The sequence below is a fragment of the Solanum dulcamara genome, chromosome 8, assembly GCF_947179165.1.
Source record: "Solanum dulcamara chromosome 8, daSolDulc1.2, whole genome shotgun sequence".
Taxonomy (NCBI): Eukaryota; Viridiplantae; Streptophyta; class Magnoliopsida; order Solanales; family Solanaceae; genus Solanum; species Solanum dulcamara.
The window spans coordinates 17,487,808-17,514,260 of NC_077244.1; the positions used below are offsets into that span (position 1 = coordinate 17,487,808).

Consider the following 26,453-nt stretch of genomic DNA (forward strand, 5'->3'; position numbering starts at 1 on the left):
CCTAAGTTCAGCCAAATACATCATATTACAGCAAATAGCTCATCTATAGAGAGATTCTTGCAATTTTACAATTTACAGAAACCTGGTTATTGGATAACAAGCAAATCCTTGGAAATAAATGAAAAAACAAAGGACTCCACAGAAATGCCAACAAACTATGTTATGTGACACCATCTTCTCTTTTTTTCTTTTTTCCTAATTATTTGCAAGAGCAATGCAGATCACTTCCTATGGCATCTGGTCAATCCGTATCTCCAGAACTATGATGACATTGTGAAAAAAAGATAAGCAGTTCCATAATTAAAATATTTCTACTCAGAGATAATAATTTACAAGTTTTTAGTATAACTCCAGTGGCAGATAGCTAAAATTCTAGCCACTGTGTCCTTCATTAGCCACTCAATTCATGGACCAACATTACAGAAAAAAAGTGGTTTAGAGATGCAAATATAGTTAAATCAGCAGAAGAGCTCAAAACTTTCTCAGTATTCATCCTGTCCACCTTCACTGATGATACAAATATCTTGACAATGGTCACAGTTGAATTATATTTCACAGACCTCAGTCTCATTCTATAAAGGCTCCACCAAATATTTACAATTTTGCCATCTTATGCATCCTAAGAAGGGCTCCAATTTTCAGTTAAATGTATAAAAATATATATCAAAGAGGGTTTTGGTAATATTTCTTATGGGATAAACAGAAGGATCTACGACATGTACAGTGAGAAAGGGCATCAAAGCTGAATTTGACAGTAGATGTGAACGGTAAGATATAGAAGACATTCTATACAAGGTCAAATGTGAGAAGATAAGCAGGAATTGATTCCTCTCTTTCCCTCTGCCTCTTTCAGGTACACAGATAGAAAAACATTGTTTTTTATAAACATAGGAGGACATGTAGTAGGCTTTAAATATGAAAAATTAACTTCCAGATTTGGTTTCCTTATACTTGAAATATGATTTCCCCTTCGATTGTGTTCCCTTTTTTTTATGAAGTGTTTTATAAATCACAAAAGCATCAAGGAGATGCTTAGTTACAAAAGAACGGGAGATATCAGCTCATAAAAATATAACAAAAACCTAACATAAGTCTAAAGAGCTGACAAATCCAAAGGTCTAACACAAAACTAAAGAGCTAATAAAATCCAAAAAGGAATCTGGTTATACAGGGGTAAGATTAACCCAGCTAGAATAACCCAGCTAGAAAGAGTAGTCAGGCATCTGGCCTTGAGATTAGGACTGCCAGTGGCAATACCGTCAACATCTTTGGTTTCTTTCCAACCATAAGCACCACAAAATACAAGCAGGAACCATAGACCAGATTCTTCTGATACTTTGCACAGAGAGAGCAAAATGTTACTCCGCAATAATATTTGTGAAGAGGCATAAAGAATTAGTCTTAACAACCCAGATGAAAAATGAACATAGAAGATGGTTTAACATGACCAATGAGCTGATGAAACAATAGATGTACAAATAGGAAAGTTACCGTTTACGGAGATTGTCTAGTTTCAAACTTTCGTATACAGTATGCAGTGTATCTAGGGTCTCAGTCACTAATTCAGCATACAACGAATTTCCAGCATTATCTGATGTACCCATGGATGATCCAGGTGAATACAATCCCTGCTGATCAATCGAAGTTTCTGAAAATCCAGATATAGGGTAACTTTTGCTGTATTGCTTGTGATATCTGCTGTTAATAAGAAACTCCCATGAAGAGCATGAAACAGAATCTGAAAGTTTTTCAGAATAAAGACCAGACTCTTTGCATATTCGTGTTATTACGCTTTGAAAGGATTCCCACTCAGAATCAGCAGTCATATCCGTCCCACTTAGATATGATTGATCTCCATTGCGCCAAAGGAGAACAAGAAAGTGATTATACAACGTAGAGTTCAGCCCCTCAGCCATTGCAGTGATACAATCATTTGCCAAGGACGATGATGGATTGCGTCGCCAAGTACATCGGTAAATCTGAAGTACCAAAAAGAAAGAAGGGAATCATAATTCCATCCTGGTCAGAAACTCCAGAGACCTATATCAGACTACATATGGTTGTCAAAAAAATAACAGATTTGAGGATAACAACTTAAAGCAGACTGTCTCCATCTCTACCGATGTAATATCGAAATGTGGAAATTGAAACACTAATTCTAAGAACAAGAAATAAAGATAAAGGATAGAAAGCAAGACGCAAGATGGGAATTAATGGGCAACTATAGTTATATTAAAGCTACAACCTCCGATCAATTGAATCCAACAAACACCCATACTATGAGATGAACCCTCACGAGGAAGGTTTCCTCTTGCAAACAATCTATAACAATTTCAAGCAACAAAGCCCTCGGACTCACACTCAACTCTCTCAACAGGCCTTGAAAAGAGAAGATAGGTTGGCATGCCAACAAGTGTCAATTATATTGAATTCACCCGATATAACAAATTTTGGGGATGTCCACTTGTCACCTCTCAGTGGGACTTGTTCCAACTCCAACTCACTGCTTTGTCGATAGGCATCTTCTACATTACTTTTTTGGTTTAGTGGACCTGTTAGTCATAAATGGTTCTTCATTCCTAACCCTACTCCACCTTGATTGTTGTTTGAACAAGTGGGATGATTAGGCCAAAGTGGTTGGTGAGGAAGTAATTTCTTCTAGCTACGCTGTGTCCTACAAGTGAAATTTCCCTGAAAGTGACATTTCCCTAAGTTTGCAGTGGAAAGCTACATCTCTTATTTTTATCCTATTCCATTCAAACAAACTGTAGTCCCTAATAAATGTTACTTCATTATGACAATTTGTAGCAAATAAAAATACACGTATCAATCTTCACCTAGATGATTGCAGAAACGTGAAAAGACATTCTTCATAGAAATGTTCATATCAAAAGCAACCACATAGTTGGTCATCAGAAAGGAAAATATACAACTCTACTCTTAGGGGTCATTTGGTAGTTGGTTACAGTTATGCAGGTATTAGTTATACATGTATTAGTTATGCAAGTATTAGTTATACATGTATTAGTTATACAACTATTAGTTATACATGTATTAGTTATACAACTATTAGTTATACAAGTATTAGTTATGCAGGTATTAGTTATGCAGGTATTAGTTATGAAGAGATTAATTATGCAGGGTTTAGTTATGCAGGATTTAGTTATGCAAGTATTAGAAAGGAAAATATACAACTCTACTCTTAGGGGTCATTTGGTAGTTGGTTACAGTTATGCAGGTATTAGTTATACATGTATTAGTTATGCAGGTATTAGTTATACATGTATTAGTTATACAAGTATTAGTTATGCAGATATTAGTTATGAAGAGATTAATTATGCAGGGTTTAGTTATGCAGGATTTAGTTATGCAAGTATTAGTTATGTAGGTATTAATTATGCATGATTTAGTTATGTAGAGATTATAATACATTAGTGAGCTAATTCTTATTTCTTAATTCCTAAAATGTTTAGTGAGCTAATATTTATTATACCCATTAAAATAAACAACTATCTAAATAACACATTAAAATTAAATAAATACCAATAGCTAAAAAAAAAAGTAAATAACAAATAACTAGCAATTAAAAGTAATTTGTATCGGATATGATTAAGCAATTAAGTAATTTCAATTAAAGTAGATAACAAATAACTAAAAATAAATTAATAGATGTATTGTCAAAATAATTAACAAGAAATTAAGCAAAAAAAATTATAAGCAATTAACAAGACAAAAACCCAAAAAATAATTGGTAGTGTTTTTTTACATGTATTGACTATTTAATTTGTTGTAAATTAATATACATTTAAAAGTAAATTGATAGGGGTAAATGTGTAATTTACTATTGCCTAAAATACAAAAGCCAAATAAAGTCAGCAATCATACCTGTCCACTGTTCACAATTACATTGATACGCTCCTCAACTGCATCTGCTAACCCAACAATTTTAGGATCATGCAAAACCTGATCTTTGCCAAGGTGAGACAACTTGAACTCACAAAGGCATTGCTTCCCGCACTGCAATTTTAAAAGGTGACTTCATACATCATGAGCAAATCAAACATCACCTAGTAAGTGAAAGTGATGCAAAAAGATGATGAGATCTTTCCACATAAACTTCCAAATATACATCAACATACCCAGTGAAATCCAACTAAGTGGGGTCTGGGGAGTGAAATCCAACTAGTGGTTCCTACAATGTTAGGTATCTTCATATCGCATAGTGTTCCCATCAGGGGTGGTCGGGCGGATCTATGTATAAGGGACGGGGTGACACGGCACTTGCAAACTTTTATCGAAACATTGCATACACATATGTATATATAGAAGAAATTGTATAAATAGCATAAGTGGAACCCGGAAAAACCAAAGTCCCTTCAAAGTGGCACTGTTGAAGTGTCCAGTTGCTCACCTTGGTGGCAAGAGTTTGAGTCCAGCTGGACATACTTCTTTTTCTTATAAATAAAAGCTTTAGTTTGTTGCATTTAGGACAACTATGATTAAGATTAAACATAAACATATAACGGTCAATTTCTCTTATTTTACTAACTTATTACTAATTTTTTTCCTATTTTCCCTTTGAGATTAAACACAAACATATGAAGGTCATTTTCTTTCCCACAAGCCTAGTCTCTCCTCTTCAAAAGGAAATCGTCTGTTGCGCCTCTCTACTCCTTCGATGATTTTTCCACTCCGTCAATGATTTATCAATAGATGATAGAAAACAAATTTTTATCTCCAATAGCACAACTCCAGTAAATCTATTTGTAGAAACCAAAAAATTAGAAATCGTTGAATAAGTTATTGTTTTAGTCAAGGATAAAAAATTATTTTTTGTTAGATCTTTTGGTAGAAGGATGATTGTATTTACTTTTGGGTGAGTCAATAAGTTATTGTTTTTGAGGATAAAAATTTATTTTTTTGTTAGATCTTTTGGTAGAAGGATGATTGTATTTACTTTTGAGTGAGTCAATTTTCATGGAAAATGGTAAGTTGAAAAGCGTCTCTAGACTTGCTTTTGTTTCAATGTTAAAGTGCTTATTAGCATAAGTTTTGGCCTTGAATCTCTAAATATACATCAATAACGGGCACCTTTTTCTTGTACAAAAAAACATACTCCAATTGAAATTGTATAATTTTCTCAATGTTACATAATTATAAGGTGAACTTTTTTGCTCTATCGATTGTCCATAGATACCGAAAAGACAAATGACCTGAATCAAAACCCAAATAGATCAAACTGACTAAATGCATACCCTATTTGGACCATGTCAATTGTAATATATCTACGTTACAAATTTGTGGCACCCAGAACCCCCAAATGCTGGATCAGCCTCTGGTTCCCGTTGTATTGCTTCATTCCAACCATCTTATTTTTATTACATGTGTTACATCATTCTCCTAAAAGATTAAACATATAGACACCAAATTTCATCAAATCTATCATGTCATTGACAGAAAAAACTGCGCGAAGAAATCTGAATTGTCTGCACCAGGATATTACACCTTCATTCTTCTTATAGTGGCTAAATTAATAGTGCATATGTTCTCTCTTACTTCTACTTATTCTAAAAATCTAACACAAGGCGTTTTCCATAATTCTAACTTTTGGTTTACTCCTTGGTGAGTTTCATAAATTAACACTATCATTTGCAAATAGCATACACCTATAATTAGTTAGCTCATTTGTAACTAGGGAAAAGAAGTAGCGCTCAAGGCAAATCCTTGGTGTAAACCTGCGGTTACCGAAAACTTTCCTATATCTATCTCCTCAATGTTCTCACGCATGTAATCGCTCCTTCATATGTATCCTTTATGCCGGCAACTTCAACTATTTCCGGCGATTTCCGGTGACCTCTGGTGACATCCAAATTTAGGTTTCTTGCTATCTTTAAACCTTGCAGCGCTACCAAGTTTGTCCCCATCTTGCTCTTGCTCTTGATATTGATCTTTGTAGAGATAGTAGTGATTCCGGCGACCTCTGGCGACATCCAAATTCAAGTTTCTTGCTATCTTTAAACCTTGCAGCGCTACCAGGTTTGTCCCCATCTTGCTCTTGCTCTTGCTCTTGATCTTGATCTTTGTAGAACATAGTAGTGATTCCTTTACTGTTAGTTCATCCTATCTTCACCTGCATCTTTTCCTGAATTTAGGTGCATTTTTATTGTTGACAGCCTGCGAATTTCAGTGTCTTTCCTTGATTTCTTTTGTAGTATCAGTACATATATTACTTGTGTATTAACGGGTTCTTTGTGTTTTTAGTCCAAATTTTTATATTACTGCCTGCTTGTAAATTTTTCTTGTTCGTTATCAAACCCTAGTGTATTTACCTGTAGTTTCATACTTACGCTTTTTATTCTAGCTTTAGGCCTGATTTGTTTCCATTAAGTTTTAGACGTCTGAATCTAAATACGTATCTGAATATTAAGATGTACATTAAGATTTAATTGTCTAGATTTGAATACACATCTGAATATTAAAACGTGGATTCTAGATCTGAACACTGAATGATTAAGATTGTTTGTTTCAATAACTGAATGTGCATATGAAATTAAACCTTTTTAACAACAAAATGAAGAAAAAATTTATTAAATAATATTAACATTTATGTACTCATCTCACTCACTATTAGACATCAGAATAGTATTGGTTGTTGGATCATATACATAAAGTTATTGGCAACCAAGCTTGTTATTTTTATTTTAGATAATCATAACGATTCTTCATCTGTTTTGGGTAACAATAGAGGTTTCCATAGCTATTTTAACCTTATTCCATGAATTTGGCTTCAAACTACTTCCAAGTCTCCCCTTTAAGGATATTTCTTAGAATACAATTTTCTAAAAAAGTCTTATCTACCTCCAAATTACTCTTTGAATTTTCATTAGATTATTGCATAGCTAAAATATAAAACATAACAAATATAACATATGAACAAATGCAACAACAAATAACTAAACAGAGGCAATCAAGATGATTAAAAAGATCAAAAACGAAGAAAAAAATCATCATATTTAGAATATAGAAGCAAAAACTAATCTAGTTGTAGTATGTTTTGATATTTATTCTTTTTACTATTTGATTCACATATATTGGGAGATCAATAAAATTAGTAGCCTAAAATAAAATTCTAATAAAAGGTGTCAAGTATATACATAGTTCAACAATAATAATATATCTACTAGTGTAATCTCACAAAGGGTGTGATCATTTAAAGTCTCCATAAAATTAGTGGCCTAAATCAAATTTTTAATAAAACACCTCAAGTATGTACATAGTTCAACAACAATAATATATCTAGCGTAATCTCACAAGTGAATTAGCTGATCAAAGAGTATCAATAAAATTAATGGCCTAAGATCAAATTCTAATAAAAAACCTCAAATATGTATATACATAGTTATTGTTTTTAATCATAGCTAATATTTTCACTCAGAAACTTGATAAACATCAATACACCAAAAATATTATTACAACAAGAGTTCTTGACAAATATCAATACACCCCATAAAAATTGTTAAGATCAAAAAAATATTTGTAAAGATTATGAAAACTTACCGGTTCAAGAGGAAAACTTGGTGTTTGATTGAGAAAAGAGAGGAAGAAAGTTTGTAGCAATGAGAGCAAAGTCATGTAAAGAGCAGATAAGTCTGAATGTTGTTAAGACTCTCCTACAGATCTGATTCATTCAGATCTTTTCAGATCCATTAAGAGGCTTTTTAAAAAAAGAAACAAATGGACTTAATGGGCTGAATCTGAATGGTTTAGATTCAGACCTAAAAAACAAACGCACTTAATGGGCTGAATCTGAATGATTTAGATTCAGACCTCCATTAAGTGCAAACAAATGAGGCCTTAGTGGCCCTAGTGAAAAATGGTCGACTAGGGTCTTGTCCTTGGGGTTGGAGGTGAGAGGTAAGGGTGGCTATGGGGTTAAGGGGGCTGTCATGCTGAGAGTAGGGTCATGAAACATAGAGACTTTGTCTGGAAAGTCCATTGAGTTGGTTAAGATTCTTAAGAAAAGGGAGATTAAAATAGCCTCCATTCAGGAGACCAGATGGGTAGGTTCTAAGGCTCGGAACGTGGACAGGTTCAAACTTTGGTACTCAGAAAGTCCGGGGAACAAGAATGGCGTAGGCATTCTAGTAGATTGAGACCTAAGGGAGCAAGTGATAGATGTTCGTAGGGTTAACAATAGGTTGTTGGGGATCACGCTAGTCATTGGAGGGTTAACTTTGAACGTCTTTAGTGCATATGCTCCGCATTCAAGCTTAGATGAGGAGGTCAAGAAGCATTTTTAAGAGGAATTTATGCGGTTTTGGGAGGTATTTCGAGCATCGAGAAGGTCTTCATTGGTTGATATTTTAATGGCCACAATAGGGCAACTTTTAGTGGTTTTGACGATGTGCATGGCGGCAGTGAATTTGGGGTTAGAAATAGTGGTGGATCATTGCTCTTGGATTTTGCTAGAGTTTTTGAGTTGGTGATAGCTAACTCGTGCTTTTCAAAGAAGGATGATCACTTGATTACCTTCCGGAATGTGATGGCTAAAACTCAAATAGATTACATATATTTGAGGAAAGGCGATAGAAGCCTTTGTAAAAATCGCAAGGTTATCCTGAATGAGAATCTTACTACTCAGCATAGGCGTTTGGTGATAGACTTGGAGATCAAGCGAGGGAGGAGGAAGAAGAATTTATATGTCTGGCGTAGGACAAAATGGGGTGGTTTGACACCTGCCCAATCTCGTGTGATCGGGGAGGTTGCGTATGAACAGTGGGTGGATTGCACGATCGAGGACGAGAAGCGAGGGAACAGGGAAATTTATAAGGCGGCAAGGACGGAGGCTAAGCTAGCGCTTACAGCAACTAAGATGGCAGCTTTTAGAAAGACTATATATTGAACTAGGGGACAAGGCCAGAGATAAGAAGTTGCACAGGCTCACGAAGGCGAGAGAGAGGAAGGCCCAAGACTTGAATCAAGTGAAATGCATCAAAGATGAAAAAGGCGAGGTGTTGGCTAAGGAGACCCTCATTAAGCAAAGACGGCAAGCGTATTTCCACAAACTATTGAACGAAGAAGAGGATAGAAACATTGTGTTAGGTGAGTCGGAACACTCGGAGAGACATCGGGATTTTGGGTATTGTAGGTGTATTAAGTTGAGGAGGTGAAGCGTTCTATTAGTAGGATGAGCAGAGGAAAAGCAACAGGACCAAATGAGATCTCGGTGGTGTTTTGGCAGAGCACGAATAGAGCAGGTGGAGTACAATTGTTCCGTTGTACAAGAACAAAAGTGATATCCAAAATTGCAACAACTATAGGGGTATTAAGTTGGTAAGCCACACTATGAAAGTTTTGGAGAGAGTGGTGGAGATGAAGGTGAGGAGGGGTGTGTCTATTTACGAGAATCAGTTTGGATTCATGTCAAGGCAATCAACCACAGAAGCCATCCCTCTTGTGAGGAGATTGATGGAGAAGTATCGGTTAAAAAAGACTTGCATATGTTGTTCATTGACTTTAAGAAGACCTACGACAAGGTCTCGAGGGAACTCTTGTGGCGATGCTTGGAAGCAAGAGGTGCATTGATGGCATATATTAGGGAGCTAAAGGACATGTATAAAGGAGCTAAAAAGTGAGTAAGAACTGTGGGAACAGACTTGGGGCACTTCCCGAAAGAGATGGGGTTACATCAGGGATCAACTCTTTGTCTGCTTCTACATGCCTTGGTGATGGATAAATTGACACAAGACATTCAAGATGATGTGCCTAAGTGTACATTATTTACGGATGGCATAGTATTGATTGATGAGATGCGCAATGGAGTTAATGTTAAGTTAGAGGTGTGGAGACAAACTTTGGAGACTTACGGGTTCAGGTTGAGTTGACCAAGATAGATTATGTGGAGTGTGAATTCAGTGATGTGATGCATGAGGTAGGCTTGGAAGTGAGGCTTGACAAACGAGACATCCCTAAGAGAGACAGATTCAAGTACATTGGGTCTATAATCTAGGGGAGTGAGGACATCGACGAAGATATCACACATCGTATTAGTGCGGCGTGGATGAAGTGGAGGCTTGCCTCTAGAGTCTTGTGTGATAAAATGATACCACCGAAACTCAAAGGTAAGTTCTATAGAGTAATGGTTAGATAGACATTGTTGTATGGGGCATAGTGTTGGAAAGTCAAAAACTCTCATGTTTAAAAAATGCATGTTGCGAAAATAAGGATGCTGAGGTGGATATGTGATCACACTAGGAGAGATAAGATTAGAAATGAGGATACTCGAAATAAGGTGGGAGTGGCCTCCGTGATGGACAAAATGAGAGAAGCGAGATTGAGATGGTTTGGACATGTGAAGAGGAGATGCGTGGATGCACCAGTGAGTAGGTGAGAAGGTTGGTTATAGAGAGTACGACGAGAGGTAGAGGTAGTTCGAGAAAGTATTGGAGAGATGTGATAAGACAAGATATGATGCAACTTCAGGCATGACCTTACATAGGAGGGTGTAGAGGACACATATTAAGATAGAAGGTTAGCAGGTAGTGTAGTGTCATCTTGCTTAGGGTAGTTGGTGTTTGCCATTGTACTAGTTGCATTACTATAGTTCTTGTTTTTGATATTCATCATTGTTTATTATTGTTTTCAATAATCTATCCTAATATGTTGTTTATTACATTTCGATTATCGCACTATTTTGTTGTTCTTGCTCCCTTCTAAAAGACTTTGCACTGTTTCTTTGTTATTTGCTATATTTTCTTAGTTGTCTCCTTCTTCTTTGTATCTGGATTTGCTGCACTTGAGCCAAGGGTGTTTCGAAAACAGTTTCTCTACCTACACGAGGCAATGGTAAGGTCGGCGTGCATTCTACCCTCTCAGACCCCACTTGTGGGATTTCACTAGGTATGTTGTTGTTGTTGTTGTTTTTACTTGTATGACCTCTTGTAGTGTATTTGACAACAGAGATTATTCACATATTCTCCTTCACTAATTTCTAGTTATCCATCTGTCCCATCTAATCTTAATTCTTTATCACAAGTGATGAACATTATTATTAATTTATACCAATTGTAAATAAGAAAGAAATCAAAAAAGCTACACAGTTCCTAACAACAATTCATACAAAAAAATTAAAAAGGAAAAAAGGAGTTTAGAGAGCAAAACATTGTTTGCTGCAAACATACCAAATCCCGTAAAAGATTAACCTTTTAGCCGAAGAACTTGTGTGGAGAAGATAACAGAACATTAGCATTTAGCACACAAAGAAATAACTTTTGCAAAGTAGAGTCACCAATATCTTCAGCCAGAAGCAAAGTGAACACAGAGGGTAGACATATTCCTGATGCAAATATTCTAGGATGCATCAAATGGAAGTCCTCCACCTTGACAGGGAAGACAAGAGGAATGCAAATCATTGCATAGAATTTGTCTTCTACTAGCAAGTCAAGTTATGCAAGTTAACCATAGAACTTACATATAGAAGAAGAGTGTTTTCTGATGTCAGCACAACAATATCCACAAATGGAAGTCCCCCCACTTTAACTCTGAAGATTAGAATTGGCAGTCAAGACACAAAAGTAGTAACATGGCTACAGAAAACCAAAATATATAGTAAAAACTAACCCTGGCCGAGTAACAACAACTGGTGCTGCAGCAACTGCTGGTATGCTCCAACTCATGTCAGGCTTAATGTCATAGATAACTTCAGTATTTATTTCTACAGTCTGAAGCCGCAGAGACAACAGTTTTTTTTGCTCTTGGAGTAGAAAGCAAATAATGGGTGATGCATCATCATCAGTTGCTAGAAACACCTGAGAGAATTACATGACGCTCTAAACGACAAGCACATCTATAAGGACAAAGATATATGAAATCATTCATGGAGATATGATTATAAACTTGGAAGGTAGACGCCTGAATACTGTAGTTCACCTATATTATTATGCTATGTACAACCAGAGTAAGGACACTAGGAAGAAAAATCTGAATGTGCTCATCTTGGAGAGTAATGCCCCATCAAGCAGAATAGTGAAAATTGAGATTGCACTAAGCTAAGGCTGGTTTGATGTCGCTAAGGGAAAAGTCCATTACATCGGTTTAGTGACAAACAGTACAGGCTATCGACTAGTTTTCAACAACTCCACTAAGAATTTTGAATACCAACATTTCACTTGTTTAGAAGTTTCCCTGGCCAGGACCAGGCCCCATGACATTTCTTAACAAACTAGGTTTTCATCAAACCTACAGTAATTTCTAATTAGACACCAATGACCTTTTTATAAGTTCAGAATGATATGCCAAACTACGACACTCGATAATCGTTTACAAAGCTTCCATCTGTTCAACGTAAAAATTTACCCTTATCAATATAAGTTTGATGCATAAGTCAAAAATTGTAGTAGTAGAAGTCGCCACTATCTAGTAGCTTTCTAATAATAATCATATAAAATCAGAATAGGTATCATAAGATTATAACACTAGATTGTGGCCACTTCTTGATAACCTGATGCTGAGGTTCTTAGCATTATAACTAGAACTCCAGATTAGATCACTATGATTCACTGTGGACCTTCAAAGTCCAGTATTCTGAAAACATATTATTTAGCACAAATTGGAACTATAAAATGAAGATGCATGGTTCACTAAATTCATTTCCCAAATATGATAGTATAGCAAGAAGCATGACGTTCTTTTCATCAAGCAACAAAAGAATCCATAATAATCAACACCTTACTAGCAGCTGTTTGTGAACCCTTTCCTTGCCATATCCTCCGGAATGAAAATTGCTTCGCTAGCACTCCAAGGGGAACATCAGGAAATCTAGAATTTCCCATTTCAATGTTAGAGTTGATCGTTTCAACAACCCATAAAGAATGCTGAATCTTGGCTGCATAGTAATTCAGTGACAACGAATGCACTCTATTATCTCTTTTGTCAACCAGCGAAGAAGGGACAATCTAACATTTGATTGAAAATAAATAGGAAAAACCTTTATTGTATGACGCCATCAGGGGGACACAATCTCCAGTCCAAATGGTCCTTTCATCAACTTCTTTGTTAAGGTTCAATTTCCCCCTCTCCTCAATATAGGTTGGCTATGATAATCACAAAAAAAGAAGTACACTATCAAATTCGAATCAAAAACTGGGAGGAAAATTCTACCTCTTCAGATGACAAATGGAAAATACAAGTGGATTACAGTTTAATATTACCAAAACCCAAGATCAGAAACAGACTAGAATAATAGACAATACAACAACAACAACAACAACCCAGTGGAATCCCACAAGTGGGAGGATAGACAATAAAACAATACAAATAAAAACAAATAGATACAGAGGGGGGCTAAAGAAAGCATCATGTATACCTGAGGTTCTTCCAGTGGATCCTTTAATATCAGATGTGAGGACATTGAAGACCCATCTCCCTTGATAGTAAAATCTAAACCATGTACAGCAGTGTAATTCTGCTGAGTACTAACATCCCTTTTTGAACGGATTGTATTACGAGCACATAAAAGTGGGCTCAAAGACGAAAACTGGATATGCGCTTGCGAGCTCCCTTCAGGTGCCTGTTGGAGGAGTAAACCATATGGAAGAGGCCATATGGAGGTGATGCTACGAGGAAGAGGAACGGATGTTACTTCACCTACAAGGCAAAGCACTCAACCATTGTAACATTTCCTCTAACAACCGATTGCAATGGTAAAACAACAGGAATGCAATTGGATAAAAAGAGGAAAAATTAAATACTAAAAAGGTTGCCATGGGTTTGGTAATGGAAAATTCTAAAAGAAGAAATATAGCCCATTTTGGCCTCCTTTGTACTCGGCTATTCTTTAACCTGCCAAGAAAACCTCATTCAGTGTCTCAGATTCTCCCCTTATATTCAATTAAAGCCAAAGCAGAAAGACGTATCTACACAACTTTAGAGAAGAAAACTAATTGCTTCGCCAACAAGGTCAAAATAGAGTTGTCAAAAGCGCAGTTAAGCCCTGAAGCGAGGCTCAAAACATGTTGAGCGCTTCACCTTGCTTAATGTGCGCTTCCATGTCGTCATCAAGGTATTAAGATATACTTTTTCCTTGCCAGTGAGCCTCTTCTGAAGAGGCAACAACAATTGATGCTTCACTTAATCATAATTTGTTTCAATTTCTTTGTTCATATATTTGTCATTCATGCTTATAATTATTAGTCTTGGACTAAACATATATATATATTTGTATTTTTTCCTCCCTCTGCGCCTTTTTTCATTGAAGCTCAAGCTTTATTTGCACTTTGCGCTTAAAGCCCCAACGGACCTTAGAACTGATTTCACTTTTTGCTTTTGATAACACTGGGTCAAATATCAACTATATACTAAATCTACTCCTCTGATGCAGTAAACTCCAGTTCCTGTTACAGTTCCAAACCAACTTTATGTATAATCCTGTAAACACATCCCAAAGAGATGGCTGTAAGGGAGCCACCACCAATTTATTTCACTATGTTTCAATTATGACCCATAATAAAAGGAGGCAGGCCTATCAACTCCTATCACAAAATCTCACACTGGTACAAATGTAAAAGCATATGGTATTTGAACATGATGAGGACTCCAAAAGGGAGCAAATCAATCAATTCCCTCACCGAAACACATCAATCCAGTCGCTTATTGACACTAGGTGTTCAATAAATTTCAAATGTTAATTTTTTTCAATGCCAAAGATCTATGGATTTCCTTAACTAAAGAGCAAAAAATAAAAAAATAAAAAAATCGGTAGGAAAATAAGGAAAAAAGTTGGTGTAAGGTTTTCCGGGGATAAGTAAATCAACTTTATTTTTATACAACAACAACAACAACAACAACCCAGCAAGGAAAATTTGTATACACAATGAGACTACTCAATATGTTGAAAGAAGCATCACTAAAATAAAATATGCAGCAGTAAAACTGGTTCAATCACCTGACGTGTCATAAATTGACAAACTATTACTCTGTAGAATGCACAGAACAGTGTCTGAAGTATCGCCCATCCGGCACCAGCATGCCTAAAATACCATTAAAAGTTTATTATACATTCGTCTAGAAAATTGGAAAGAATGCACATGAAAAATAATTAAAAAAAGGTAATTAAAAAACATCATCAAAAAATAAGTAAGTAATGAAAATCGTAAATCAAGTTCCATATATGTGAGATATGCCATAAGCTAAGCACAAAATGGAGGGTGGAGAGGACCTACCAGAGCAAGAAATGAACGAAAATAAAAATTGGAGAATACTACAAGGACATGCAAATTTATGTGAATCCACATATCAGCCATACAGAAGAGCTGCAAATGTTAATTATAACCCAAATCGCGCAGATTCATCTCAACAGTCTAAGCAAGTCAGTCATTCACATATTTATTGCACATTTGACAATGTATCTAAAGTAAGAATATTAATAGTTGCAGATGAGATGGATACATTTTCATTCACATGGCTCAAAATTGATTTTCAGTTAAGCCAGCCATGAATGAGCTAGTTTTGCTGATTCATCAAGCGATAAGTGTTCCTTACGCTCGGCTGAGACACAATTAACCACTAAGGTAAGGTGGGACCTAGGTTGGGTATTTCACTTTGCTTAGGAGGCGCTTTCACATAAAGGCATGGGCCTCATCACCCATAAACCTGTTTTAAAGAGGTGACAACTAAACAATAAAAGTAGTTGGGAAATGATATATTAATTGTTAACAAAACATTATGAATAAATTTTTTCCTTATTATTACAAACAAAAATTAGAAATTTTGTATAAAAACTAGTCACTGAAAAATTAAAACTGCATTTTTTTACATGTAGCCAGAAATCTGAATGGCTTTTGACATGATTGGCGTGGATTTAACTTGATTAAAGTTGTTTTTCCAATTTTTTTTGTTCAATTATTATTGTGTGCTAATTGTTATTTTTTCCAACCGTAAAAACCTATTTTATATTTTCATCATTAGCACATTTCTTAACTATGCCCATGGTTTGTTGTGCTTCGCGCCATCTAAACTTTTTTCCTTTGATAACCCAACAACCTACAAATCGAGGAAATTGGCTGTGAAACATAAGAGAAAATAAGAGAGAACTAAGCTTGATTATTCCCTCAAGCTATTGGTGTTTAAATAACTATGTTAACCAATTCCTAAGAAAGGAAATTAAAACCTAATTATAATAGGATTTAATCAAGTTACCTACTATAATTACACATATTGTAGAATATACAGTCAATCGTATGTTATTTGGAGATTGTTAGTACTAATTGATGAGACATACAGCGGAATAAATGCTAGGTTATAAGGTGTGAAGACTAAATCTATAGTCAAAAGAGTTCAGCTTGAGGAGGACCAGTACTGAATATTTTGGAGTGCAAATTTAGTGATGCAATGCATAAGACAGACATGGAAGTGAGGTTACACATCGGCTATTCCCAGAAGTGATAGTTTCAAGTATCTTGGGTCTTTAATCAAAGGGAATGAAGAGATTGACGATGATATCACACATCTATTGGTGCGGCATGGATGAAGTGGCGACTTGCCTCCGAAGTCTTGTGCGATAAAAAGATACCACCTAAACTTAAAGGTAAGTTCTACAGAGTGGTGACCGACTTTGTTGTATGGGATAGAGTTCTAGTCACTCAAGACCTCTCATGTTCAAAAGATGCAAGTTGCGGAAATGAGGATGCTGAGATGGATGTGTGGCATACTAAGAAAATGCAGATATCCGAAACAAGGTAGGAGTGGCCTTCGTGATGGACAAGATAAGAAAAGCGAGGCTTAGATGCTTTGGGCATGTGAAGAGGAGATGCGCAGATACCCTAGTGAGGAAGTGCGAGAGGTTGGATGTGAGTACGAGGAGAGGTAGAGGTTGGTTAAAAAAGTATTAGTGAGGGTTATTAGACAGGACATAGCACAACTTCAACTTACCAAGAACATGACCTTAGATGAAAAAGTGTGGAAGTTCGTGGATTAAGGTAGAATGTTAGTAGGTAATGGAATGTTGTCTTGCTTTTCGACGGATTTAGGCTTGGTGGTGATTATCATAGTATCAGCCTTATTCTTATAGTTTCTTGCTTTTATGTCTATTATCATATATTGTTTTTGCTTTCTGATTATCATATTATTGCGGTGTTGTTACTATTTCCTTATTAGTTTTTATGTTTTCTCCATAGTCATTTTTCCTTTTCATACCTATTTTGATTTGTTGTACTTGAGTCAAGGTTCCTTCGAAAATAGCCTCTCCACATCTCCGAGATAGGGATAAGTTCTACGTACACTCTACCCTCCTCAAACCCCACTTATGGGATTTCACTAGTTATATTGTTGTTGTAGAATATCCAATTCTACAAAAATTCCACACTCCCTTCAAGCTAGCACATATAAATTATATGTATTAAGCTTGCTCCCTATATTCATTTTTAGGGACTTGGTGAATATGCCTGCAAGTTGATCATTTGACCGCACGAACCTCATGACAATATCTCTTGAAAGTACCTTATGTCTGACAAAATGACAAGCAATCTCTATGTGTTTGGTCCTCTCATGAAACACTAGATTCGATGCAATATGAAGAGGAGCCTCATTATCACACACAACCCATTTCCTTAATTTCTCCAAATTTCAACTCCTTCAGTAATTGCTTAATCTATATTAGTTCACATGTTGCCACTGCCATAGCTCAAGATTCTACCTTTGCACCAGACCTATCAGCCACATGTTGTTTCATACTTTTCCAAGACACCAAACTTCCCCCAACCGTCTGTCGAAGAATGACCTTGCCCAGTTTGCATCTGAATATCCAACAATTTTCTCATCTCCTTGGTCTTCATAAAGTAGTCTTCCTTGGAGTAGATTTTATGTATCGAAAAATGTGAAAAATTGCATTCCAATGAATGTCACAAAGAGAATCCAAGGATTGACTTACAACACTCACCGAGAAGGCAATGTCAGGTCGAGTCAAAGTGAGGTAGTTCAACTTTCCTACTAGCCTCTTATTTCTTTCGGGATCACTGATGGGCTCCCCCTAACCAGGTAGGAGCTTAACATTTGGATCCATGCGAGTATCAATAGGCCTACAATTTGTCATCCATATTTCCTCAAAAATATTAGTTGCATACTTCCTTTGTGAAATGACAATTCCTGATTTGGAGTGAGCAGCAACCTCAATGCCCAAGAAGTACCTCAATCGACCAAGATTCTTTGTCTGAAAGTGTTGAACGAGGTGACATTTCAACCATTGTTATCAAAGGCAAAAAGTGCAAAAAAAACTCCAAGGTCCGTTAGGACATTAAGCGTAAAGTGCAAATAAAGTGTGGGCATTAATGGAAAATATATGTTTAGTCCAAGACTAATAATTATAAACATGGATGACAAATATATGAACAAAGAAATTGAAAAAAGATTAAAATAAAGTGAAATATCAATTGTTTAGTGTCACCTCTTCAGAAGAGGCTCATTGGCAAGGAAAAATATGTCTTAGAACCTTGAGATGATATTGAAGCGCACATAAAGCGAGGCGAAGTACTCAACCATTTTGAACCTCGCTTCAGGGCTTAAGCGCGCTTCAAGTGCGCCTTTGACAACACTGGTTTCAACTTGGTAATGATGACTATGTCATCCATGTAAACCACCAAGTACATGCACAAACCTAGAGCAGAGTGATGATAAAACACAAAAATGATCAACTTCATTCCCTACCATGCCAAATTATTGAATAACCATGCTATATTTGTCAAACCATGCTCGAGGACACTTCTTTAGGACATACAAATCTCATCGCAGTTTGCACTATGTTACTAAACTCTCCCTAATTAAAAAAACTACATGATTGCTCCATATATACCTCATCTTCACGATCCTCATAGAGAAAGACATTTTTAATATCAACTGGTAAAGTAAGGTTGACCTTTAAAGAAAGTTACATCGGCAGACATAAGGCCTCGTTGGAGGTTGGGCGAGAAGCACTGATATCTCTTTTGTAAGCTCGAATAATTGAGATACACTTAAGAGCATGAGGATCCAATTTTTCTTTTCCTAGAGTGAAGATATGGATAAAGCATGTTCTACCCAAAGACACATGGTGAAAGAGAAAACAAAATTGACTGAGAAAATAATAGAGAGTGGAACCTGATTTTGAATAGTGGAGGAAGGCATATGATTAATTAGATAAGAAGATGTGAGTAATGCATCCCCCAAAAATTCAATGGGACATTTGCTTGTAAGAGTAGGGTGCGTGCAGTCTCAACAATATGCTTATTTTCCTTTTTGCTACCACATTTGGTTGTGTAGTGTAAGGACAAGATGTCTAATGAAGAATTTCAGAAGATATAATTTTTTTAAATAGAGATAATAAATACTCATGTACATTATCACTATAGAAAGTGTGAATAGAAACACCAAACTGATTTTATATTTCCACACAAAAAGTTTGAAATATAGAAAATAATTTAGAACGGTCTTTCATTAAGAAAATCCAAGTACACCTTGAGTAATCATCAATGTGAAACTAACAAATTACTTAAAACCCACCATGGAACTAACTCTACTAGGACCCCAAATATGAGAATGAACTAAATGATAAAGAGACTCTACACGATTATTGAGGCTACGTGAAAATGTAGATCTGGTGTGTTTCTCATTTGACACGACTCATAATCTAAATTAGATAATTGTGACAAACCAATACCCTCTTTAAAGATTGGATAAACTAGGGTGTCCCAATGGTATGTGGATTAAATCAAGAGAGTCGGAAACAGGAAAAAAAACTAGGCACTAGCCAGAAAAAGAAGATTTGATTGCTGGAAAGTGATCGGAATGAGATGGAAATTGGATATGTAGTGTCGGAATCAACAAGCGAGTGTATCTAGAAAAAAAGAACTCGACGGAAGGTGGACAGAACAGTGCTCACGCGTCGACGCGTGGCAGATCTCGTCGAAACTGGAGGACTTTCTGGCAGCGCATGGTGGCACGTGAGTGGTGTGTTCAGGACAGCGCTCATTGGGGTTTGGTCACAAAGGTCTTCTGCTTCTCATGGTGGTGTTGGTTTGATCATAACACCTACGGAAGTAGAGATCTGTTTGGACAGACAAGAAAAATCGCCAGAAAAGTTTTTCCGAGTTCGAAATTCTCTCTTCCTATGTTGTTGGTATTATTCAATTTTAAATTACTACGTTTACATGTCTTAAAAAGGAAAGAAAATCAAAACTCCATTACAATAGGAGTAAATTAAGCTACCTACTATAAATCACACATTGTAAAATATACAATTCTACAAGGATTCTAATAGGATCAATCATAAAAGAGATGAGGATAATATATATTTTTAGATTAGGTATATCTATTTTAGTTCTAACTTTAAAAGCACATACCATTACCATGATTTATGGAAGGAAAAAAAGACGTCAAAGGAAGAAAGCATGTGAAAAAACCTGTGTAAACTCAAGATATCATAAGCAAAACCTTTTTCCTGGATGTTGATTCAATGTTTGAAAACCATTTTCTAAGCTAGGAAATGGTAGAGTGAGTTTTTATGATTGCAGAGTTACCTTTATCACTGTGGAGGGTGATGTGAACCTCTTATAGACTCGCGAACCTATGCTCCATATAATCCTATAACCATGTTACGGAATACAAGTAAGCCAAATTTTACATGTTGATATTCGCAGAACAAGATATTAGGAATTTTGACTATCTTGATTGCAATTTGGTAAACTTAAACAGCAATTAAAGAGGAAAGAATGAGATATTGGTTTTCTTTAGTCAAATCCTGTAAATATCTAATTGAGAGAGAAAAAAAGAAGCTCTTAACGGATAAATATACCTATTCCCTCTTATAAAAAGCTCGTGATCGCTCCGGTCACTTGGAGCTGACAAATCGAGCTCATCCGTTTCATCTCTTTGTTTGGTCACTTCTGGACTGAAGAGGAAGTAAAGATAATCATCCACACAGGTATCGGAGGGTTTGCCATCAAGAGCTTCCGCAAATAAGCCGAAAGGCTTGAAGTCACCCAGAATGGTAAGTTCACGAGCACCAATAGACATTTTCGGAGCCAAATGACCTTAGGAATGAATGACAGAAAACCTGATGAAAGAGTAAATGCTTGTGAGTGAAGGGTTCTTCAGGTCTGACAGATTTAGGTGGAGTATACCCAGCTAAGCCATTTGTAAGTACAGTGAAAACCCTAGAAGCCCAATCGAGGCGGGGTATTATAGAGGGGTTCAAAAAGGGCAACAAAAACAATGGATGAGTGAGTGAGTGAGTGGGTACAGTAGTGTGATTTATGAATCTGAAAAACCAGAAAAATACATTACGCGTTATAGAAGAAGAAGAAGAAGAAGAAGAAAAAAAAGGTGAGAAAGGAGAAAAAAGGCAAAATTTTGATTCTCCTTTTGGACACTCTCCCAACACTAAGACAAGAATATTAAGGAGTGATTTGATGAAGATGAAGACGAAATGAGATTTAAGTACAAAGTAAAGAGATGGCCGCGATTTCCTTAGAGGAAACAGAGTGCATGGGGTTGAGGGTTTTTCGTATAGAGTATTCACTAGTCCCCCGGACTCTCATCGCTGCTTTACCCAAAATGCCGCGAAAACGAAAAAAAGTTGACTTGATTTGGACTCAATTTACGTAATCCACCCCAAAAGTTGAGTAATGTTATATTCAAACATCATTTTTCTTCTTTATCATCTAAACCCCGGTGCTTAGGTTGTGTTTGGTATGAAAGGAAAATGTTTTTTTGAAAGAAAAAAGTAGGTTTCTTATTTATTTTTGGAAAAAAGGTCAAGAATATTTTTAAACTATTTGAAATGAATAAAAATATTCTCCGTTTATAATTTGGTCCAAAAATATTCTTGTCGTCAATATTTTGGTCCAGAACTGCCTTTATTGTTATTTAATAGGTCAAAAATGCCTTTTTTCAAATAAATATATTATTTATATATTTTTTGAACATATTTCTTTTCTAATAATATTTTTATTATTAGCAAATGTTTATTCTACTTCAATTACAAAAAAAATTGAAATTTAAAAATATTTCTTATTTTATTATAACTATTTTTATCATTATTTGAAAAAAAAAATGATGATTCATTTATTATGATCTTATATATATGACATATATTATCTGTTAAAACATAGAGTACATGAAATTATTATTTTTTAATTGATAAAATGAGATTACGAAGAATAAAATAATTTCTTGCATTTTTATTACTTAAAGTGGTTTAAAAAGAAAGAAAACAAGAACAAAATTATTTAATAGTAATATTTTTATAAGGAACAAGATTTGTTTTATATATATTCGGAAGAGGACATTTTTAACTCATTTTATAACAATATGGCATTTTTGACCTATTAAATAACAATAAGGGCATTTTTGACCCAAAGTATTGACAGCAAGGTCATTTTTGGACCAAATTATTAACGGATGACATTTTTGTTCAATTCAGATAGTTTAAGGGCATTTTTGACCTTTTTTCTTTATTTTTTAGTATTTTGGTAAGTCAACAAGAAAATAATTGGGTGAAAATTATTTTCACTTCTCTACCTTTGCTTTTAAAATCAAAATCCCCCCTCATTCTTGACCCTAATATACCCCTGCCGTTTATATTACTTAACCATCATTCTAAAAATAGTTGTTTTAATTTACTTGTCGAATTTATGAAATCAAAAGAATATTTTAATAATTTTTTAATTTCTACCCTTAGTATTAAATGACTGCATAAAGTAGTAGTCAAATTTAAAGTTTAAATGCATTATTAATAATGTTAGTTTAGTAAAATACATCTCTAATTAAAAAAAATTAAGGGGTGTCATATCAAGAATGTCCAAGTAATAGGAAACTTTGGAACCAATAATTGATTTTGGTAAGATTTTCGCCGTCGTTGGTCACCGAAACCTTATCGCCGCCACCCCTATTTGTTGACTATGGCCGCTGGTCAACCTAATATTGGGGTTGATCCGTCAAAACTCCTAGAAGATACATGTTTCCCCCCATTAAGCTCCAAAGCTTCGGCTGCAGATCCTAAGAATATTAGTCTTAATTTGCCTATCGCGTCTACTGTATTGCCTATGCCTTTGCCTACTCAAAATCACACTGTTAACAATAGACATGCTAACGTTCTCAAAGTCCAGAATCAAAAACCTTTATATGTGACTGGAGTGGAGCCTATTCCAGTGAAGAAAGTATCGTATATCAATGGAATTTCAAGAAAAATGTGGAAGTGGATTGGATGAACATTATAGAGGATCTCCAATATGCAGTGGTTGGGAAATTTTCATATGGATGGACGGAACTAAAAGAACTCACGATTTTAATCCCAAGACAATATAACATAAAAGGTGATTTCCAAATAGGGTTGTTGAGAAACAGACACATCCTGATACGTCTTGAGCAACAGGAGGACTTCATCAATTTGATGTCTAAAAGTATTTATTATATATTGGCTAAGGATGGATACTCATATTCTATGAGGTCTCTTATATATGATGCCAAGTTTAAGGCGGACGAAGAAACGACTCAGGCAATGGCATAGATCTCCTTTCCTGATCTTAAGCCAAACTATTTCGTGAAAGAAGCTTTATTCTCGCTTGCATCAGCAGTAGGCAAATCTCTTCACTTAGATAGGCAACCATCAACAAGATTAGGCCTAGCTGTGCTAAGGTGAAAGTGCAGGTTGATCTTTTGTTTGAATTCCCTAAGTATTTGGAGATGGAGATCATTAATGAGCATACTAAGGAGTCAAGGTTGGAATAGGTAAAAGTGCACTATGACATGTTGCCTAAGTACTGCAAGAACTGCAAAGTGCAATGCCATGTGGAGGAAGAATGCAGATTAATGCACCCCGAGTTAAAGAAACCTACTGAGAATAACGAGAAGGAGACACCCCAAGGAGAGATTACTAAAGATAAAAGCAAAGAAGCAGTAACAAGAAGGAAAAGGGTGGTTAGAAATTATTGGAATCCCACTAATAGGAGATTTACTAGAGAAAATAAGATTAATCAAGGTACTAATCATCAAATTTTATTTATTGATAATTCGTTTGCTGCTCTTACTGAGACAAATAGAGAGGAGGAATAAGAAGAAGGGGGCACTTAGAAAAAATTATCACTCAATAAAAAGGTGGAGGAGAAGAAGTAACCTATTGACACAATGAAGGACTCTATTACACTTTAGTCGAAGAAGGATGGAGGTCAGCACCACTCCTCCACAAAGGAGTGGATATCACAAGCATTTGCTAACTATCAAGGGAATGGTAATGGGTAATGCAGTAGCATCAATAATGAAGGAACAGTTAGTACAATACAAAATGATACAAGGGAAGGGATTTCTGATCAGGCTGAGACTAGTGAAGCCCCACAACAGGAGCAAGTTGATAATGAAAAGGAAATCCATATCAAGCCAGCATCTACACACAAGGTGGAAACAAAGAATTATGAAAATCTAAATGAAGAAACTAATGAAGATGCTATGGAGCCTGACGCAACACTTGTGATAGTTGAAACTAAGGATGCAGATCTTAACCTTTTATTAGCAGAAGCAAAGTATCAGATCCCACTTCAAATAGTTGATGGAGAGACACTTGTAGGGAAATACCCATTTGACAATGGGGCAAATCAAGATCAGTCAACTATTGCAAAATCAGAATCCTCAGAGATAGTGCAAAGCAGTAAAAGAGGGTGAAAATCACCTTCTTTGGAGAAATTACATGTCTTGGTTACACATAAAATAAATGAAGATATGTAGTTAACAAATTAGGATAGTATTGATGCACATGATATCCAAGAAGATAGAGAAGAAGTAGAAAGTGAAATAGATGCAACACAAGTTCTTAAGGAGGTTGGATTATCTCCTCAAGCAGTATCAAAGACCAAAAATGGTAAAGGAAAGAGGGACATGGAGTCTAAGACTACAAGGATACAAATCAAGAGGGTGGGGAACGCATCTTTTATATGACTATCAAAGCTTTATTTTGAAATATAAGATTTGTGAAAACTCAAAATGCTTTCCATAAAGTTCAAATATTAAACAGAAACCACAAGTTTTTCTTGATAGACCTATTGGAGCCTTTTTAAGACTCTATACAGATTCAGAACTTCAAAAGAAGATTGAGAATAAATTGTGTTAACTATAATGTTGATGGCCAAATATGAATCTTTGTGAAAGATCACATCCAAATGGGGGTGGTTTCAAACACTAATCAACAGATTACTCCAGTTGACTCTTGAAGATGGCAAACAGTTTCTAACAATTGTGGTTTATGCTAACAAGAGAGGCTCACAAATCTGGAAGATGATGTTGTGGTCCAGGAATAATATTGATCAGAAGATTTGGTAGGAACCTAGGTGTGGACAGGCTTGTATATGATTTGATAATTGGACCCAACTAGGTGCTTTATATTATATAGTTCCTATCAATTAGGGTATTGATCCTACCCTGGAAGAAGTGAATCAACTAACTCTTAATAGTAGGTGGAATAAAAATATGATGCTTGGATTGTTCAATGGTTAAGGTTTTGGGTGACTATTAAGTATTTGAAGAAAGAGACATGACATGGTGGAAGCCTAACTCTAAAGTAAGTTTACTCTAGGGTTTGCTTGGGATATCCTTAAAAAACTAAAAAGATCCTCAAGAAGGTATAATGAATATTTCGGAAAAAGGGATACCTTTCAAAGTTTCCTTTCTATTATGAAGAATCTGGTTACAAAGAATTCTTATAGGGGAAGTCCTGATAAGAAATAGAATATTTAATTCAGTGCTATGTTGTTGTTGTGGGAATATTGCTCAAGAATCTTTTAATCATTTATTCTTCTTTTGTCTTGATGCTAATTTCTGATAGAGGTGGTTTGCAGGAGCAGCTGGCTTACAAGGTCTTTTTTTCTAGCTAAGGCAAACCATCTATATGTAATGGAATGAGGAATGTACGGCTAAATTGACACCATTTTACAAAGCAGTCCTGACCTTCAGTATTTGGCAATTATGGAAGAGGAGGAATGTGGAAAAACATAGAGGAAATATATCTAAACATTCTATGGTGATGGAGGTTAATAGAAATATTTACTTGATGGCTAGATACAAGTACCCTTGGTTCATAGGAATGCCTAACACCTAGCCACTTATAATACAGTTTCTTGAAACTTATACACCTTTAATTAGCACTAATATTGTGAGATGGGCATGCCCAGGTCCTGGAATGTACAAATGCTACGTAGATGGCTCCTCTAAAGCTATTTTAAATACCAGCTCTATGATCTTTTGTGTGAGAGATGATAGAGGGATCTTATTGCAGCAGAAGCAAGGAGGTTTAATTTAGTTTCTACATTGGAGGCTGAGTTGAAGGAATTTAAAAATGGCTTAGTGTATTGTATAACCCACAACCATGTTCCTCTAATTATAGAGAACGATTCCCTCATAATTAAGAAGATATTAAATGTTTTATGGGAGATTCCATGAGT

The 26,453-nt window shown here is 35.7% G+C and overlaps 1 protein-coding gene across 1 annotated transcript in view; it reads right to left on the minus strand.

The window, feature by feature from the left end:
• The window catches only part of LOC129901690 (anaphase-promoting complex subunit 1), a 59,331-nt gene extending 37,716 nt beyond the window's left edge, over window positions 1–21,615 (minus strand). Inside the window, exons 1-10 of the mRNA XM_055976946.1 lie at window positions 20,819–21,615; window positions 20,544–20,607; window positions 14,942–15,026; window positions 13,364–13,644; window positions 12,986–13,091; window positions 12,726–12,883; window positions 11,620–11,807; window positions 11,471–11,540; window positions 3,886–4,017; window positions 1,492–1,979 (exon numbers count right to left, since the gene is read on the minus strand). Coding sequence (XP_055832921.1) covers window positions 1,492–1,979; window positions 3,886–4,017; window positions 11,471–11,540; window positions 11,620–11,807; window positions 12,726–12,883; window positions 12,986–13,091; window positions 13,364–13,644; window positions 14,942–15,026; window positions 20,544–20,607; window positions 20,819–21,039 — 1,793 coding nt within the window. The 5' untranslated portion in view covers window positions 21,040–21,615. The remainder of the gene's footprint in view (window positions 1–1,491; window positions 1,980–3,885; window positions 4,018–11,470; window positions 11,541–11,619; window positions 11,808–12,725; window positions 12,884–12,985; window positions 13,092–13,363; window positions 13,645–14,941; window positions 15,027–20,543; window positions 20,608–20,818) is intronic.
• Window positions 21,616–26,453: the final 4,838 nt, after the last annotated feature.